Below are 17,716 nucleotides of genomic sequence, written 5' to 3' on the forward strand. Positions count from 1 at the left end.
TTTGGCTCAAGAGTAGATTGTGGAACTACCGAGGTCAGTAAGGTCTGGTTTCACTGGTGGGGAACTGTCAAACCTCACCTGGGATCTAGTTTTCCTTAGGTTCTAAGCATTCAATATAAATGCACAGATTCCCTTCTAATTACTTGTCTTACCACCTTTGAAAGAGCTTTCAGTGAAATAAGAATACAGCTTCTGTTTTTTAGGTTTTTTTTTAATAAAGAGTTCAAATTGTAATATTTCTGCATTTGTTACCAACCCCATTATTGTGATGTACCACTGTGGCCAGCCTGAGTGGTGGTGGACTGTGAGCTGTCTGGGAAAGGTCAGCAGCAGCACTTGGATCCACAGACAGCCTTCAGTCATTACTTAAAGATACTAAGTGGTTGCTTAAAAATTATCTCAGATTTTTGGAAGACAGAACTCTGCTCTTTGTGCTTCACCTCCAATCAGAAAGACATCTCTTTGGTCTTTCTCTTCCCTGTGGTTGGTGAAAAAAGAGCCATGTATTGCTTGGACAGCTCCCTCTGAGCTGTGCGTGCAGCTCCATCAGGCACGAGTCTCCCATGTGCAGCTGAGAGCTTGCTGTCCTTAAGGCATCTGGCAGCCAGTGCTTGGCAAGGCAACATTTTGTGTTCCAGCCCAGAGAGGATCAAGTGACAGAGATCAGAATCAGTATTTCTGGTAACTGGCAGCAAGAATCTTGAAAGCCCTCAGACAGGGTAGGGACAAGTTCAGTTTAAAGTTTTAGTCTCCACAAGTGATGTTATTCACAAGGTTCATACCCTCGTCTCCTGTACAGGCAGTAGTGCTGGGCCATGAAAACAATATCAAAGACGATGGAGAAGACACCCAGGCCAAACTTGGTTGGATCTCCAAAGATTAACCTCCACTCATCTGTCAAACACAAAACCAGAGTTAATTCTGACTCCTCAAGTGCAGTCTTGTCTTAAGACCTTTTAGAGAAGTTCATGTCTATTACTTGGACTGCTCAGACACAACCAAGACTGACTGCAGTGCACACCTTATGCAAAGTTAATTAATAACTGTTCCTGTGGTTTCTTCAGGATGGCTACTTCATTTTATATCTTGAGGGAATATGAACAGATCCTTTATCCTTTCTATAAGAACAGCTCCCCACAACACAGCACAAATATCATTCTTCTGAGATAAGCTACTGCTTTATATCTGCTTTGCAGTGGGACTTCCCAACCCATTAAGCACCTCAGTTCCAGGCTTACCATTGTTGTATGACTGCAGAAACATCTGGAGAAGGCTGAAGCTTCCCCCAGTGAAGTCCAATAACACATTTCCAATACTCCATCCCTCAGTGCTCTTCCGACGGAAATTCATGTAGGCCTGGGAGTGTGACAGAAGTCAGTCAGAGTGCCATGCACAGGCATTTGGGATTGAATTTCAAGCAGCTTTCAGTACAATTCTACTGGTTTTTCACTATTAATAAATAATCATTGGTGGTTTAGTCTCTTCACACTTTCAAGAACATGCACTGCAGGCTTAGGGTAGCAGGGACATGGAATGCAAGCAGAATAATTCAGATTTACCTGTGGGAAGTATTTTATCAGTGTGACTGCTAACTTAATGTAGGAGAAGCAGAACAAGAACTGCAGCCATGTCATCACCTCAGCTGCAGCCAGGAACAGCGTTGTGAAGGTGAAGATCCATGCGAGTGCCAGCAGTCCAACAACAACTTTGGATACTTTCTGACCTGCTCTCTGAAATACAAACACAGATACATTTTGGCCAGGTCACACATCCACAGACACAATGATACAGTTTGCTCAGGACCTTGCAATGCTACACTCCAAACCTGTTTTACCAGTCAGGCTGGTACCACAAGGAGAATTTTAAAATTAACCAAGTGCTACAGAAACCAGCTGGAGGTTTGCAAGAGCTGAAGAGCAATACTCATATCAATAATTTAAAACACTGTTGTCCCTGAGCAAGGAGGAACAGTATTCTTGAGTATTTATGGTGCATAATCTGTAACAAATCTCCAAAATTCAACCTGATGAGATCAAGAGTTCCTGTATGCACAAAAGGCTGATAATACCATTATGGTAAAAGATTTATGGTTGCTTTCTAATTCTTCAGTAGAAAATTCTGTAGTACCTGTCAATGATGATAGATGGGCTGTTACAGTTTTAGATTTAGCATGACCAGAGGAAGAACCCCAAGAGAGAAACAGTTACCAGCTAGAGAAAATTGGCCTGTTCAGATGAGAGGCTTTTACAATGAAAATCAAACAAAGAACCACCTGACTGAAACAATCAATGGGATTAAGTAAGAATCACTTGACTGTAACAACCAGTCTCACTTGAAAAGGTGAAAATTAAGAAAGGGCATTTACAGCTGGTTTAGGAAAGCAGTCGAAAAAACTGTGTTTGAATTGCAGGGAGTATCTAAAGACCTATCATAGCTTGAAGAATGCTCCAAAGAAACAGCAAAGCATTTGTGCTGTGAAGAGCTGTAATCTATGTGCTGGCTAGAGATCTATTTGGGAACTTTATGAACTTGGCTGTTTGCCTCAGTTATTTTGAGTCCCTAAGGAGTTTACTTATAAGCTCAGAACATCCACGAGGCTGAAGTAGATAAGGTTTGCTCAGGAAAGCTGAAGGCAGCTGGACTGTGAAGGCTGGCTCCTGGAAAGGCCGGTGGAAGTGCAGGGAATTTGGGATTTTGGAGCCCAAATGGAGCAGGGAGGTGCCCGGCAGAGGGAGCTCTGGCAGAGCCCACAGGTGAGCCCAGCACCCAGACCCACCTCGTAGATGCAGCACTGAATGATGGTGAGGAGGGTCAGGGCTACTGCGTGGAGACTGAAGAAAACATCATTGATGGCCACAGGGTTCACCCCGCTGGGATAACTGACCAGGAATTCCTCCTAAAGGTAAGAGAAAGCAAAACCAGCCACGTGTCTTAACTCCCTTCTGCACATACCCACCCCTCAGGATGTGCTAAGAGAGAATCATGCTCACCTTAATCAAGGGAATCCAGAAGAGCCCAACATTAAACACACTGTATGCTATAAAGCCAGTAAGGTTTAACGCTATGAAGTCAAAGCTTAGTCCAACAACACTAGAGAAGGGGGAAAAAAAAAAGAAAAACATGCATTAGGAGAGTTACAGGCAGTTCCAGGGACAAATTGACCCTGGAATGTATTGATTTATAGCAGTTTCTGGTGTAAGCAAAAGCTTCAGGCATTGTGACCATACAACGCTGTGAGTTCATCAGGAAGCTGGGTGAAATAACAGAGCTCTCATGGATCAGTTTGTGTCTCTGCTCTTTAACTGCACCCCTCCATGAGCTCAGCCTGTCTGTTAAAGCCCTTCCAGCCTGAATCCATAAAGCACAAGTGCATCACTGCCAGATCAAATGGTTTCATTTTCATATATGATAATGTTCCTACTCTGAGTCACTTAGCTCAAGGGGAGCTGGCCTAATGATGACACTACAAGGAGGTGTCTGAGAAACAGCTCTCAAGGCTGGTAATCTTTGAAAGTGATTATCACAGCTGCCTCAGCCAGATGATTTACAACATAGCACCAAAAGGAATGGGGAAGTCTTCTCTATCACAAATACATATTGGATGCCAAATCTTAGGATCAGGTGTTTGTAGGATGCACTTGGTTTACCTCTAACATGCCCATATAAAATCTCACTGGGGCTGAAATTATTCAGACCCTACCTTTGCCTTTTTCCCCACCTTTCCACTGATAATTCCCAATAACCAAGACAGATGTAACTGAAGTTATGAACATGATTTGCAGAAGTGCTTTAGTGACTTGCAAACACATGCCTTTACCTTTTCCGTCGCCAGTTCTCAAAGAGTTGAGGATAAAAGGAGATGGACCAGGCGATGAAATAGATCCAGCCAATCACCTCATCAGCATATCTCACTATGATGCTGTGAATCACTTGAAATTGAATCCTAGGCCTGATGGTTAATGCAAGAAGAATCAGTTAATTAATATTTTTTTTCAGGACATTTTATCATATTCTGCTCTGAGAGAGGAAACGGAGTCGAGGTGTTGAGACAAGACAATAAAAATTCAGTTGGGTTCAGCTGAGTTGCTCCCCTTTTCATTTGTGACCTTGTTGTGTTTGGGACACCTCCCACTCCCTGAGTGTTTTCTTTCTATCCTTTTACCATGGGAATGTTCCCAAAGGTCACTTTGTGCCTGTGGCTTCCAGTCTCTCAGCACAGGGTCTATTAGGCAAGAGCAGAGCTGCACTCCTCACCCTTGTGATCATGCTGCCCTGTGAGCGTTCCACGTGCTCGCCTCTGCCTTCACTTCGAGTCTCAAAAGCAGAAGCAGAACAAGGAAGTAAAACAGGAGTACCCTGTTGCTCAGTAATGTCTGAGCCACAAGCAAATGCAATCCAGTTTTCTCCATCTGGCTAGGCTGTTCCTAGGAGGGAGAACTGGCATCTGTGAGGAGAGGGCTCCCCTATCTGACGCACCCCAGGAAGTCCAGAACAAATCCTGCACAGTAAGAACAGCATCCCACTGGACACTGACAGCCAAATGCTGTCATACAGGAACTCTTGATCTCATCAGCAGAAAAGCTGTCATGTAATCTTCATACTTTTGGGAGGCATAATTAAAACCAGACTAAGGAGCCATGAGAACTCCGTCATCTTGTAATTAAATCTACGACACCACTCAGCTTCTGTGCCCTCTATTTATCTGAGTACTTGGGGATTTGCTGCAGGGTTACCACATCTTCTCAACTGCATCCCACCCATGTCCCATTTAACTCCTAGGAATAGTTACCCCAATTTTTAGGAAGCTACAGGATAGTAAGTAGAACAAAAAGAAACCAGTTTCTCACCCAGTTAAGTTGGAATTATTGGGATAAAGGTAAACTGTTACTTGTCCCACATCATCTGCTTTCACTTGGAAGGCTGCTTTAGTGTGACCTGCAGGGAACTGTACCTGCAAGGCAGAGCAGAGAGAAGAAAGGAGTTGCACCATAATAGCAGGAGCTTTTTGCATAAGGTTACGAGTCTGTGCGCTCACCTCATCAGGAAGTTCAACAATGGTGCTGTGCTTTGAGGAGTGTGAAATATTAAGAGTTATCACCAGTGTCTCATTTAGTGGAGCCCTGAGAAGGCAGAAAAAACAAGTTAGGCTGGTGCCTGAGCTCAGAGGTTGCTTTGGGGCTGCAGGGGAGCATCTGCTCAATCCTCACAGCAATGAGCAGCCCACACACAACAGAACCTGCCTCATACTCAGAGGAACCAGCACCAAACTGTGAGAGTATTGCACTGGTTCTTTTATCTGATCCAGTGATGGTGGTATGTCCACATTGTACTTTCCTCTTTTCCACACAAGTGGCAAAGTCACCAAAAGATCCTGTCCTATCCTATCCTGGTGCTCATTACCGATGTACTTGGGGTGACGAAGGACAGAAATTAGAGCAGAAAGACAAAACAAAACAAATAAAACCTTTCCAAGTGACACAGTTCTGCACAGCTTTCCTAAAGAACTCCACTGAGCATTTGTCCAAGATGTGATCCTTCTAGGAAATGCAAGTTTCTCTTAAGCATCAATTTTTAGAAAGGGAAGAACTGTAAATTCACTTATGGGGGACAGCCAGTGTTCCAAAGCGAAAGTAAAGCTGCAATCATGATTTTACCTCAGAGAGATAGTGACATTTGTTGAACTTCCACTTTCTAGAGAAACCACTTCAGGGACTGACAACACAATGGCTCCATCTGTGGGGGAGAAAAAACACCTCCACAAATCTCAATTAATATGAACAGCTCCTTCAGAAGAACAACCTACTTTTTTTTGTGCCATAGACATTTTACCCATTGGTCCCTGCAGTAACAGATCATTCAGATAAGTTCACATAATAAAAAGCAAAGGGGGAGTACAGCTTATTTCAAGGCAGTCAAACAACTTTAAAAGAGAAGTAAATAACTGTCACTTGAACATGTTGCAAAGAAGTAATTTAAATGCTTGAATGTTTTAAATACCAAGGGACGGTTATAGGGTACTGCAAACCCACTCTGGCTCTTGATGTGATCCTGGTGATCTAGGGAGTCATAAATGCCCCAAATTTAATATAAAAATTGTTTCTTGGGCTACAAATTCAATCCAAGTACCCAGACGTCCAAGACACTGTACATTTACAGAAACAGAGAGAGATACAGGTTGCACAGGTTGGCCTAGACACCTTTTTCTTTCTGTAGCCACATATTACACAGTGTCTGTGAGAAGTTCCGTGCAGAGGAGCTCCCCAGTTCATCACCGACTGCACCCCAGGCAATATTCAATCTGCAGAAGTGATTTTGGAGCACGAAGTGCACAACCAGTGCCTCAGTACAATGCAGAAGCACAAGAAGTAATGTGTGGAAACGTGTGAGAGAAGAGCTGATGGGAAGCGTGGCACAGGTATCCCTGGAGAGATGCAATGGGATAACTAAAGAGCTGCCCTTCTCCACCTCTTTCTGGTCTGGAGCCCTGTGGGTCCAAGCTGGGCTGACCAAACACTCACCGCCAGGCCCCAGCAGCGCCAGCGAGACGCTCAGCAGAGCGGGGAGCAGGTATCGCGCCCTCATGGTGGAAAAGCTGCAGAAAAAGCAGAGAGAAGCTTTCCTCAGCACCCACACGGCCACACAGCCCATCCCCTCGGCTGGAAGCCGCGGCAAACAGCTTCCTCCACAGCACCACGGCCCCCAGCCCGGCCGAGGGACCCCCAGCTCCCGTCGGAGGGCACCGATCTCCCCGCCCCGGGCACATCTTTACCTCAGCGCTGCTCCCGCGACGAACCCGCCCCACCCCAACGCGCGGGACTACAAATCTCGGCAGCCGCCGCGCCCCCGCTAGACCCTCGCCGCTGGCGGCGCGCCGCGGTGCACGCTGGGACTTGTAGTCCTGCCGCCCTTTCCTCCGGCGCTCCGGCGGAGCGGGGTACCCGGTGCTTTGGAACGCGCCGCTGCCGAGGCGGCGGTACCGGGGAGCGGATAGCAACCCACCCCCTTCAGTGCCCGCACCGTCCCGGTTCTTCCCTTTTCAGCTCTCACGTGAGGCGATCGCCTATGGACTCCCCGCCCAGCGCCCACCGCGTTGCTGCGGCCGCCCCCGGGGGCCATCTTGGGTGTGGCGGAGCGGGTCCATTCCATGAGGGCGGCGGGGGGACAGGGCGGGCTCGGCGCCGTGGTGGTTTGGTTTTGATAAAAAGCGTAGTTTAAAGCAGGGCAGGTCAGCTGGGGAAGGGGCGGTTTGTCACTGTCACAGTGGAGGGAGAGTGGCCGGGGAGCGCTGAGGGCAGGGAAGCCCCTTCATCCTGAGGGCGAAGTCCAGGTCGCGCTCCTGCCCCGTCCCTGGGAGCTCGCAGTGCGGCACCGGGAGCCGTGTGGGGCTCGGGCGGCACCGGGAGCCGGCTGGGGCTCAGCCTGGTGGGTGTTGTTCCGCCTGTCTGTGCCGGGCGAGGTGACAGCCATCCCCTCATGGCCGCGGAGGGCGGGCCTGGGCCCACCTGTGTGCTGGGCATTGACCTGGGCACGACGTCGGTGAAGGCAGCGCTGCTGCCAGGGACAGAGCCAGGGCTGGCGCTGGCACAGAGCTGCTCCAGGGAGACGCGGGCACACAGCGATAGGCCGGGAGCTGCACCGCAGGTAAGGGCTGCCAGGGAGTGCTGAGGGAAATTGCAGGACACCGGCCTTGCCTTGCAGTGGTTGTGCTGTTTGGTACATTGGGCAGGGTGCAGTGGCTTTCCTGGGTTGTTTTGGTGCCTAGTTTGGCAGCATGTGTCTGGATATCAAAGAGCAGAATTAAAACACACCCTGCTCGCCGTTCCAAGGAAGTCAAGCGGAGCTGCTCGACTTCAGAAGGACCCAGGTTTTGAAGAATTGCCTAAGACGCTCTAAAACTATTCTGCCATGAGCCACCACCTTATCTTTGACACTCCCAGTCAGGAAACAGCTACCACTTGCCAACTAGAAGGGTATTTTATTTTGCACTTCATTGTGAGGTGGAATCATAACTGGAAACTCCCCATGGAAATAACCAGGAACGAGTGCTCCTGTTAAAGTTCTTTACATCCATTGTGTTGGTCAATCTAAAAAAAAAATAGATGAATCAAAATCATAAAAAATGTGCACTGTTTCTGATACCAAGGATACCAAACAGGCCAGCCCTCCTCCTGCCAATTTATGCAGCCTGAAGTACCTATGCACAAAGTTCACATTGATTTGTAGACTCTGTTGCAATAGTTTTGTAATCTTCATAATGGTCTGTCACAAAGTAACCTGAACCTTTGAAAGTGTGAAAGCTTCTCCGGGGGGAAAAGGTGGGTCAGTTTGCTGGGTGGTTCTGTGAATAGAATATCCAGAAATGGAGTATCAGCATCATCAGAATCATCACTGAGTAAACAGGGAGGAGCTTTAGGAGGAGGCAGGGGAAACTGCACACCTGTCAGAACTCATGGATAATTCTCTTTGTGAGGAAAATGAAGAGCAGTAGATAAGGTGAATTAATGAAAGCTTGTAGCCAGTGGTCGTGGATTTAATTATGGTTGAGTGTGGTTATTTAGGAAATTAAAAATTATTTGGCCTTCAGTTTAAGAGGCTCAACTTGCTAGTATTGATTTTTAGTTTTTGTGAGTTTGTCGGGGTTTTTTGCAATTTTTTTTTCTTTTCTTGTTAGAGTTTAGTAGTGAATATTACTCTAATAAATGCTATTAAACTAAATGAACTCTGTGCTTCACTTCTGACTAAAGCAGCCTTGTTTAATAAATACACTGAGTGAATCCTAATGGCTTCATGCTCAGGATCATCCTTTGTGATTGCAGGGAATGGAGCAGGATGTCCAGAAAATCATAAGAGCACTGAATGAATGCCTTGCTGCTCTGCCTCAGCAGCAGCTTCAGCAAGTCACCCACATTGGTATTTCTGGACAAATGCATGGGGTTGTGTTTTGGAAAAGTGATAAAGGTAACATTCATTCTTTAACATTCCTACTCAGAGTATTATGATGCAGAAAATTGAATTGCAACAGGGAAATGATTCTGTGATTAAACTGCTGCATCACTTTGATCTTCTCTAAAACAGAATTAACAGAAGATCTCTTATGGGAATTTTGCTGTTTTTTAACTGAAATTTCAGCTACTCACTATAGTTAATTATAAAGGATTTAGCCTAATGACATCCCTGCAGATTCAGCACAATTATTAATATAAAGGAGGAATACCATATTTGTGCCTTGTTAATTGTTTCTTCATCACATGCTATCTGCTGCCCTTTGAAAGAACTTCTGCATCATGTGAATAACTTGCAAGGGGATTTTATTCACCTCATAAAACCCTTACCTAGATGCTGTCCAGCATCTCAGTAATTGTTTTTTTTCCCCCAAAATCCCAAGAAATTTTTTTTCCCTAGCAAGTCATACATAGATGTCATGCTGCATTCATTTTGTTGCTTATGCTTCTGTTATTAGGAGCTGGATAAGGACTGTGGTCAGGATTGTGGATGCTCAGCTGCTTGCCAGGACCTCAGAAACAAAGTCAGCTGCAGTGAGGTAGTCATGTGGGGCTTGGTTGTACAAATACCCAGATAATCCGTGTGGTAGTGAGGATATTTGAAGAATCCAGGCCTTGGATTGCCAGCTCTGTGAGATAGGGATGGATTATCTTCTTGGCTAATGCTTTATAGACCTCCTGAAGTCTAAGGCTTCCAGAATGTGGGTCCATGTCTTCTTTCACTTAACCCTGTAATGTGCTCATCTGGACACTTGTACAAGCCTTATTATAACAGGACTTAATGCAGATGAAGTGAAGATGTATTGTAAACCACAGAGCAGATTTCCCAAAAGTGCTGGTCACTGCCTGTCAGAAGTTGTCAGGGTCTTAATTGCTTGAAGAGGCACTGTACTATTCATTACTGGCTGTAATTTGACCTTAAATACTAAAAATTATTAGAAAAATAGAAATCCAAAGGCTGATGGACTGGAGGAGCTGTTGTTGCTTTCCAGCTGTCCCAGGAGCTGCATAACAAAGCCTTGTGTATTCATAGGCACAGATTCTTATGTCATATTGGTAAATAATTTATGTTCTAAAGCCACATGCTACTTTAGTTTCATTTCTATCAAGTGAAAGAGGGTGTTTGCTCTCATTTGTTTTGAGTGGACTAAGTGAATCCAGGACCTTTGGGACACAAATAAAAATTTTAACAGTGTCCTTTAGGGCTAGATTTATGACTAATAATATTTCTTAGAATCCATTTAAAATGAGAAAAGCAAGCCAATTGGAAATTCAGTTCAAACAGATTTGATAGAACAGGGAATTGAGGAAACAAGAAAAAGTATGTGTTTTACTTTGCATGTTTCTCATGGCACCTCCCAGCCTTCAGGGCTGCTTTTTACTGTGTGAGTATGACTTCCAAGCCCTGTATCCAACCCAAGAATTATATTTTTTAAGCCATACTTCTGTGAGTCAGGAAGCTGAGTGTCTTCTCTTGACTTTCTGCTCCCTGGCCAAAACCCAAGAGTTTGCCTCAGTTCCAGAGTGAGTGACCTGTCCTGTCCCTGCCCTGTGTCCAGGGGTGGCCTGGGAGAGGTCAGAGCTGTGCCCTGGAATGTGCAGGCAAACAGTGCTTGAGCCCAGCCTCTCCTCTTCAATGAAAGAATGTGAAGGTTTCCTCAAAGGTGTGGTGTTCTCTGCTCAAAATGAATGTGCTGGACTGGGAAACTGAATTAAACTCTGAATTAAACCCTGTCCTACCTTTGGTGAAGCTTTGTTGTGTAATACAAGAGGGTTTTATTTTTAAAGCCTTTGCACTGCACTGCTTAATACTCACAGATCCAGGTTTCTTATTGCTTGGGCTCCAAAGGTGATGCAGCTTTGTGCTGTCCATCCTGGGCAGTTCATTACTGAGGGAGCATTCTCCAGGTGGTGATGTGGCACATCCCAGCTGAGGTTTTTATGCCAGCTCCTCACCTCCCATAGCAGACTGTGGTTAGGTGTTTTCTTTCATGGTTTTTTTGAGGCTCACCTGTTATTTAAGTTGTATCTTTAATATCTTTCTTCAAGAGAAGGAAGGCTTTGGATAGCATTCTCTGTGTTACAAAGGATAATTTGCATTATGATGTTATCTAGGGCTGGAAACTAAGACTAATTGATTACAGTTTCTACTGGCTCTGTTTCTGATATATTTCACAAATCATCAGGTGTGTCCAGAAATGAAGAATGCCAGGCAGGTTGTGCTGCAGGTAGTCACTGGATTTCTTGAATTCTGTTTTGATTTCAGGGTGCAAGTGGTCAGAGAGTGGCAGAGGCCCTGCTTTTGAGCCAGACAGGGTCAGCCACCTGGTCACCTGGCAGGATGGCCGCTGCAGCCCCACCTTCCTCACTTCCCTTCCTCTGCCTCAGTCACATGTGAGCCTGGCTACAGGATTTGGATGTGCCACAGTCTTCTGGTATTCAAACAACAGGTACATTGCTGCTCCAAAGGCTGTATCTCATCTTGAATTTATGTGACAATTAGTACTCTTGTAGCACGTTAATGCTGCTACAGGCTGAGGGCTGTGCTTCTCTGTAATCATAATCTTAATTAAGTAGTCAAAGAATATTTAAAATGGCAGTATTTAATATAAACTATATGCAATTAATCTCTGACCTCGTAAAAATACTACAGATCACTAATAAAAGGATAAGCTTTTGACCATATAGGAACAGAAGCTTTAAAATACCATAGATAAATTCTAGGCCATACTATGGCTCAGAGGAGCTCTGCTAGTGCAGTCTGAACACTGTCATTTTGCCTTGTGCTGCTTTGTGGAAAGTACAGACATGCCTAAAACAGTAACAGAGTTGCTTGGTCTGGTTGCTGCCAGATGCCAAAACAGAGTCTCTAAATTAATTTCAGTTCCTTCCTTCCTCAGACACTGAGACAGATCCTCATGGGGTGACACAAACGCTTTGCTTTGTTGCGATGTGTTTGCAGAGGATATAATTACTCACGATTTGGCATCAGAGAGATTTGCTCTTCAGTTTCATCTTTCCCAAAGAGCCAGGCTCTTTCTCTGCAATGAGTTCAGGTTCAATAAATGGGGAAAATTCTGTTAGATCTTGTTTTTTTCCACTGTGTGTCCAGCAAATACATAGAGCATGGTGTGATCTTTAGAGCTGCATAAGTCATGAGTCCAGCTGCTTTGTTTTGCTTCACATTTGGTACATTTCCATTCATATAATCTGTGGATCCCAGAGCAAGTGGGAATTCACCTATTTTTCAGTAATGCTCCAGGATCAACAAAGTGCTGTTTTATTTCACACAAACAATTACTACTTTCATGGTAACTTTTTTGATGCTGTGCTTTTGAACCTAGACAACCCATTCCTTAAAGCTGCCCTCTCTCCATCTTCCATCTGCAGATAAATATTGCTGCAGCTTGGATTACAAATTCCATTAAAAAAAAAAAACAAAAAAAACAAACCAATAAAATTCAGGTTGATCACTGAGGTGACTGTTTGATATTTAAATGGACCCACATGTCTGAAGTCCTCCCTAACAATGAAAGTTGTCTTCTCTCACTGCCTTAAAGCAAAAACCCCCTTTTTTTTTTTTAACATCTTGTTTAAAAGTCCAGATTTTCTGAAGGCTTATGATGCAGCTGGCACCATCCAGGACTACGTGGTTGCCATGTTGTGTGATCTGAAGAAGCCACTCATGTCTGTCCAGAATGCTGCCAGCTGGGGATATTTCAACTGCAGAAACAAGAGCTGGAATACTGACATGTAAGTGCTAAGGCCATTTCAGTGGGGTCTGTGCACTGCCTGTGTCAGGCAGTGTGAGCACCTCTTTGGGCCCTGACTGTTGATGTGCTACAGATAAAAAGGGATTGAAAGTTATTCCTAATCAATTGTGGCCTGTACTGAAGAGCTATTGAGAGTTTGCTCTGTTTAATCTGATAAAATCTGGCCCAGTATTTTTAAAGATACCTACAAACAGCAGAGCTGAGAGACTTATCAGGGATTCCAAGCTGCTCTCTCCCTTTCTGTGGTGGGGTGGGATGGACAAGTGCAGCCACAGCATTACCTGTGCTATGGTAAAGTTACCACACTCTAGTTCTCTGAGCTGAGCTTCATAACTTCTAAGACTTACTTGTGATAATACTTAAGAGCTATTAAGCTACAGGAAGTCTTAGAAGGAATCAGTTTATTTATTTACTTATTTATTTTAATGATTTGCTCTTTCAGGGCTGAGTGCTAAGGCCTTATATATTTCAGGGCTTAGGTTAGGCCAGGACTCCAAGGTGAAAGATCTTCTCATCAAGGTATGAAAGAGTGACAGAAATTTGTATTTTGCTGACTGAACTGTTACTAATGTGGTGGTGTTGCTGTAGCACCTGCAGCTGATTGTGTAAGGAGTTTGTTGGACTTAACTCTTCATGATTTTGCTGTGAACTACTAATTGCATGACAACTGAAGTTCTTTGACAGCTGCATTTTTTGCTGGTTTTGTGATTGTCTCTTCACCCTGGACCTGCTTGTCCATATGACATCAGTAGGTTAAACTTGCTGAACATGCAACGTATAATCTCAGGTGCTCAGATTGCATAGAAAGGAAAACTCTTTATTCTTCCAGACTGGTTTACCCAGCCCACTGGACTGGAATTCTGCCCCTGTCCAAGACAAAGCTTTCTAAACTGGTGAAAGCATCCATAAATCCAGCAGCCACAAATGTGTGGCCAGGTTCATCTGTTGACTTCAAAGAGTTTTTTGTAGTAATGCCACACATTCCCAAACTGCTTCATTCCAATAATGTTCTGCTTTCAGATTGAGAAAGTCCAGCTTTCCTGTCCACTTGCTTCCAGAGGTGGGAGACCCTGGCAGTATTGCAGGCAGGACAACCTGTGCATGGCATGGAATACCCAAAGGAGCAAAAGTGGGAATTGCTCTGGGAGATTTCCAGTGCTCTGTTTATTCCTGTCTGACTGAGAGGACTGATGCAGGTATGGTCATTTTGGTATCTAATTTGTTTTTCTCATTGTTCTCCTTCAGGGTAACTTAGTAAAACACTGATTTTTTTTTTTCTTTTTTGTGCATGTTTTAGTTCTTAATATCAGCACCTCTGCTCAGCTGACCATCTCAATGCCCCTGGGTTTCCAGCCTCCAGAGGCACCAGATCCTTCCTCAGCTGTCACTTATTTTCCCTACTTCAATGGTGACTACTTGGCAGTGGCAGCATCACTCAATGGAGGGAATGTGCTTGCAACTTTTGTGGGAATGGTGGCACAGTGGGCACAAGAGCTGGGTAAGTCATTTCAAGGAGAGTTGAAGCACAAAACTGAGGTTGATCTTCAAGGTAAAATGAAGCTGAATCAAAGGGACAAGCCTAGAGCTGTTCCATCATGCTGGGACATTCATGCTTGGACTCCACATTCATATTCCCTCTAGTCCTTCTTTTGTTTCAAGCACACAGTTATTTTGTGCAAGTTGATTTTCAAAAGGCAAGGTTGGCAGATTTGAGGACAGCAGCCTGTAATTTTCTGTGACTGCAGTCCAAAGGAGTCCTTTTGGTGCATATTTTGCAGCACAAATGGATTTTAAGGCTCAAACTCATGGAATATCTTTTAAGTGCTTTAAGCATGGCGTTGACAGGGTTTTTAATAATCTCTTGGGTTTTGCAGTACAGAAATCAGCTCTGAAATTGTTCTTTCAGTAAGTGCTCGAGGTGAATGTTGCATTCACATGGAATTAGCCACTGAATCGGAACCCTGCTGTTAGTCCCTTTAAAGACATTGTTTTGTGGAGCAGTACAGGCAATGAGGAGTAGCTGTTACTGTCAGGAAAGGCAGTTGCTGTAATCAGAAAAAGTTTCTGCTATTGCACATTCTGGATAGTCAGATGGGACAATTATGGCTCATAATCTTGGACACACAATTACCTTTGGGGCACAGAAAAAGATATCCAATATTTTGCTGAACAAGTGCATCAGTGTCTATTGTAAGTGTCCACATGTGAGATACACCAGACCCTTTCACATTGGTAACAAGATATTTCCCATCTGCAGGATTTCAGGTTCAGGAATCTGCCATCTACCCAAGGATAATCCAAGCAGCCTTGGCCCAAAAGCACAGCAAGCTCTCAGTCCACCCAACCATATTTGGAGAGAGACACCTTCCTGAGCTGCTGGCATCAGTGAGCAGCATTGGTGCCTCTGAGCTGTCCCTGGGCCATGTCACCAGAGCCCTGTGCCGTGGCCTCGTGGAGAACCTGTGCTCCATGTTACCTGTGCAGCACCTGGAGGAGCTGGGGGTCAGGAGGGTCCTGGGCAGTGGCAGTGCCCTTGCCAGGAACGAGGTGCTGAGGCAGGAAGTGGAGAGGATTTTTCCATTCCCTGTGGTTTACGGGAAGGATGTGGATGCTGCTGTGGGGGCAGCTATGGTGATGTTCCATAGTAAATAAAGTCATTATTTGGAATGTCCTGAGATGCAGCTTCTGGTTTTTTCCTGACTCTACAGTGGTTTTTTTTCACTTTATTCCACATGCACTCTCACTCATTACACTGGGACAAAACCCCTGCATTTAATGTCTGCTTCTCCTGGGTCTGCACATTTCGTTGCTCTGTCATTCCCATTTGTGAAATGAGAAGTAATTATCACATTACATTTATCTGAGTGACTGGGGAAGATCCATTAACTTTCTGCATAAAAAGACACTTCTTGCAAAGCTCATTTTCCTGGTAGGAAATATGTTGGAAAGGGCTGGGAGAGATGAGCTGCTGTCTATAACTTGGTCTGATGCTTTTGTGCACTCCCTTAAAATTTCCAAGTTTTATCCCCTATGTTATGCCCTTAGAAATTCTTTCTTCTCCTAGTCCTTTTTTTAATGTTAAAACATTTATACTTTTCTGTCTACATGTATGTTTATTTTGCTCAAATGGCATTGGGAAGCAAGTAAGATGTTTCATGTTATCTGCATACAGTTTCATTCCTAGGAAGCACATTTCCACTGGAATATGGACAAGGAATCCTCTCTTGCTCATTATCAGCATCAGGACTGACATTTTTATGGTGAGAAAGCTGTGCTGAGTTCTGAGATCTTAATTACAGAGATGGCTTCGTTTCTATTCCATGTCATGTTTAGGGAACTGTTGGCATATTACAGAGAAAATGTAGACTAAAGGTGTTGGAAAAAGCCTGAATTTGTTATATGTTGTTTTCCCTCTTGCATTTTTATGCATATATTTTTATCAGCAAGTCTGCTTTCATTTTTATAGAATAACGGGCAAGAGCTGATGATGCTGTTGCATCAAAAGCCTTTGCAGCATTTTGGATGCTGCTGAGGGCCGGCCTATTGGTAATCTATATTTATGCATTAATAAAGAGACTTGTTACTCTGAGTACCACAGATCTAAGGAGTATAATTAGTTTGCTATTAAATAGGTAAATACATAATTCTTTTATATATTCATGGATAGATAGCAAAACTAGAGAGACAGCCACCTTTTACAAAACAAAAGACAGATAATGTCATTGAATAATTTCATAATCTACTCAAAATCTCAGGAAGTTGGGGGGTTGCTCCCAGCCTAACATCCTCTGGAAAAGCTGTTTCTGTAGACTAGTTTCTGTCAAAAAGATCTTATGTAAATTATATATTTAGCAATATATGACACAGCTCTGAATATTTGAAGGTGTTCAATCCATCCAGGATTAGATAAGTTGGGGTTTTTTTCCTCATAACATTAATATTTAGAGGCTGTTACATATATATATATATAATTTAAGTAAAACATAGGAGAAACATGAAACAATAAAAAGGCTTTAGGACTTACTGGTTCTTCCTCAACTCTGTTCTGAATCAGCTTCTTGTTGAAATATTTATCTTTAAATCAACCACCCAAGAAAGGTGTCCAGAAAGGTGCTTGTGGCATATTTTACAAAGTTTTGTAAATTGAATTGAAATTCAAGAATTGAAACAGTGACCCCCAGAAACAATTGCTATCTGGTGGTTTGGGTACTGTTGTGGTTTTTTTTTTTTTTTTTTGCAAATTTGAGTGTATTTATGAAGAGGAAATCTGGAGAAGAATATCCATTACTAAATGCAATTAAAGGGGAGGGAAAAACAACAGCAACTTACTGCAATTCTTGTAAAGAGCTTTGCTAAACCTCTGGGAATAGAAGCCACTGATGCTTCTGGTTCCAGAATTGTTCTTAATTATCTTACTGCTCTATACTCTGTTTTTTCCAGTGAACTTCCCTTCTTTCTAAAAATCATCACATTTTGCAGACAATGAAGTGGAGAAGGAAACTCTGAGGGCTTTGCAGTCCAGGCACCTTGGAGGAGGAATATCTGGCACCAAATTCCCGTAGATCAATGGGTATTTACTGAAACTGGACTATTTTTCAGAAGACAGGACTTTTGTCAATATTTGTAAGTTCTGCATGTATATTTGAATAGCATGGCTGGTTATTTTAAAACTGTTATTTGTGATGTGGCAAGGCATTCTATCCAAAATATTTCCTTGTTCATTGTATCAAACTTCTGTGTATGTGGGTTTCAAAGAGGTCAAATATGTTGTGCATTTTTAAAACTAGATAATGCTTATTGGGTTTTTTGGATAATCCTTCCACAGATTTGTGAAGGTTATTTCCTTTGCAAATTCATACTCATGAGGAAATGCAGCTTTGTCTTCATTATCAAATATATTACCAGGGCTTAAAAAGGAAAGCATGTATAAAGTAGGTTTGA

General features: G+C 43.6%; 2 protein-coding genes across 9 annotated transcripts; one reads left to right on the forward strand and one right to left on the reverse strand.

Moving 5' to 3' along the window:
• Positions 1-190: 190 nt before the first annotated feature.
• CTNS (cystinosin, lysosomal cystine transporter) lies at positions 191-6,954 on the reverse strand. Of its 3 annotated transcripts, none has more exons than XM_068210570.1 (11): positions 6,939-6,954; positions 6,519-6,592; positions 5,655-5,733; positions 5,036-5,120; positions 4,848-4,951; positions 3,818-3,949; positions 2,991-3,090; positions 2,777-2,896; positions 1,560-1,730; positions 1,239-1,356; positions 191-894 (listed from the first exon to the last, which is right to left on the reverse strand). In XM_068210570.1, exons 2-11 carry the CDS (start codon positions 6,580-6,582, stop codon positions 764-766), a joined length of 1,104 nt encoding a protein of 367 aa, XP_068066671.1. In that variant the 5' UTR covers positions 6,583-6,592; positions 6,939-6,954; the 3' UTR covers positions 191-763. The 3 variants fall into 3 exon arrangements, with proteins under 3 accessions (XP_068066671.1, XP_068066670.1, XP_068066669.1); XM_068210569.1 differs by lacking the exon at positions 6,939-6,954 and adding an exon at positions 6,770-6,902; XM_068210568.1 differs by lacking the exon at positions 6,939-6,954 and having other exon boundaries at positions 6,519-6,721.
• SHPK (sedoheptulokinase) lies at positions 2,780-16,471 on the forward strand. 6 transcript variants are annotated; one of them, XM_068210561.1, is made up of 8 exons: positions 6,961-7,343; positions 7,376-7,641; positions 8,817-8,958; positions 11,269-11,452; positions 12,603-12,755; positions 13,796-13,971; positions 14,073-14,273; positions 15,033-16,471. In XM_068210561.1, the coding sequence occupies exons 2-8, from the start codon at positions 7,474-7,476 to the stop codon at positions 15,425-15,427; spliced, it is 1,419 nt and encodes a 472-aa protein (XP_068066662.1). In that variant the 5' UTR covers positions 6,961-7,343; positions 7,376-7,473; the 3' UTR covers positions 15,428-16,471. The 6 variants fall into 6 exon arrangements, with proteins under 6 accessions (XP_068066666.1, XP_068066663.1, XP_068066665.1 ...); XM_068210565.1 differs by lacking the exons at positions 6,961-7,343; positions 7,376-7,641 and adding an exon at positions 2,780-2,902; XM_068210562.1 differs by having other exon boundaries at positions 6,959-7,641; positions 11,269-11,437.
• The last annotated feature ends 1,245 nt before the right edge of the window (positions 16,472-17,716 follow it).

The sequence above is a fragment of the Anomalospiza imberbis genome, chromosome 20 (genome assembly GCF_031753505.1).
Source record: "Anomalospiza imberbis isolate Cuckoo-Finch-1a 21T00152 chromosome 20, ASM3175350v1, whole genome shotgun sequence".
Lineage (NCBI taxonomy): Eukaryota > Metazoa > Chordata > Aves > Passeriformes > Viduidae > Anomalospiza > Anomalospiza imberbis.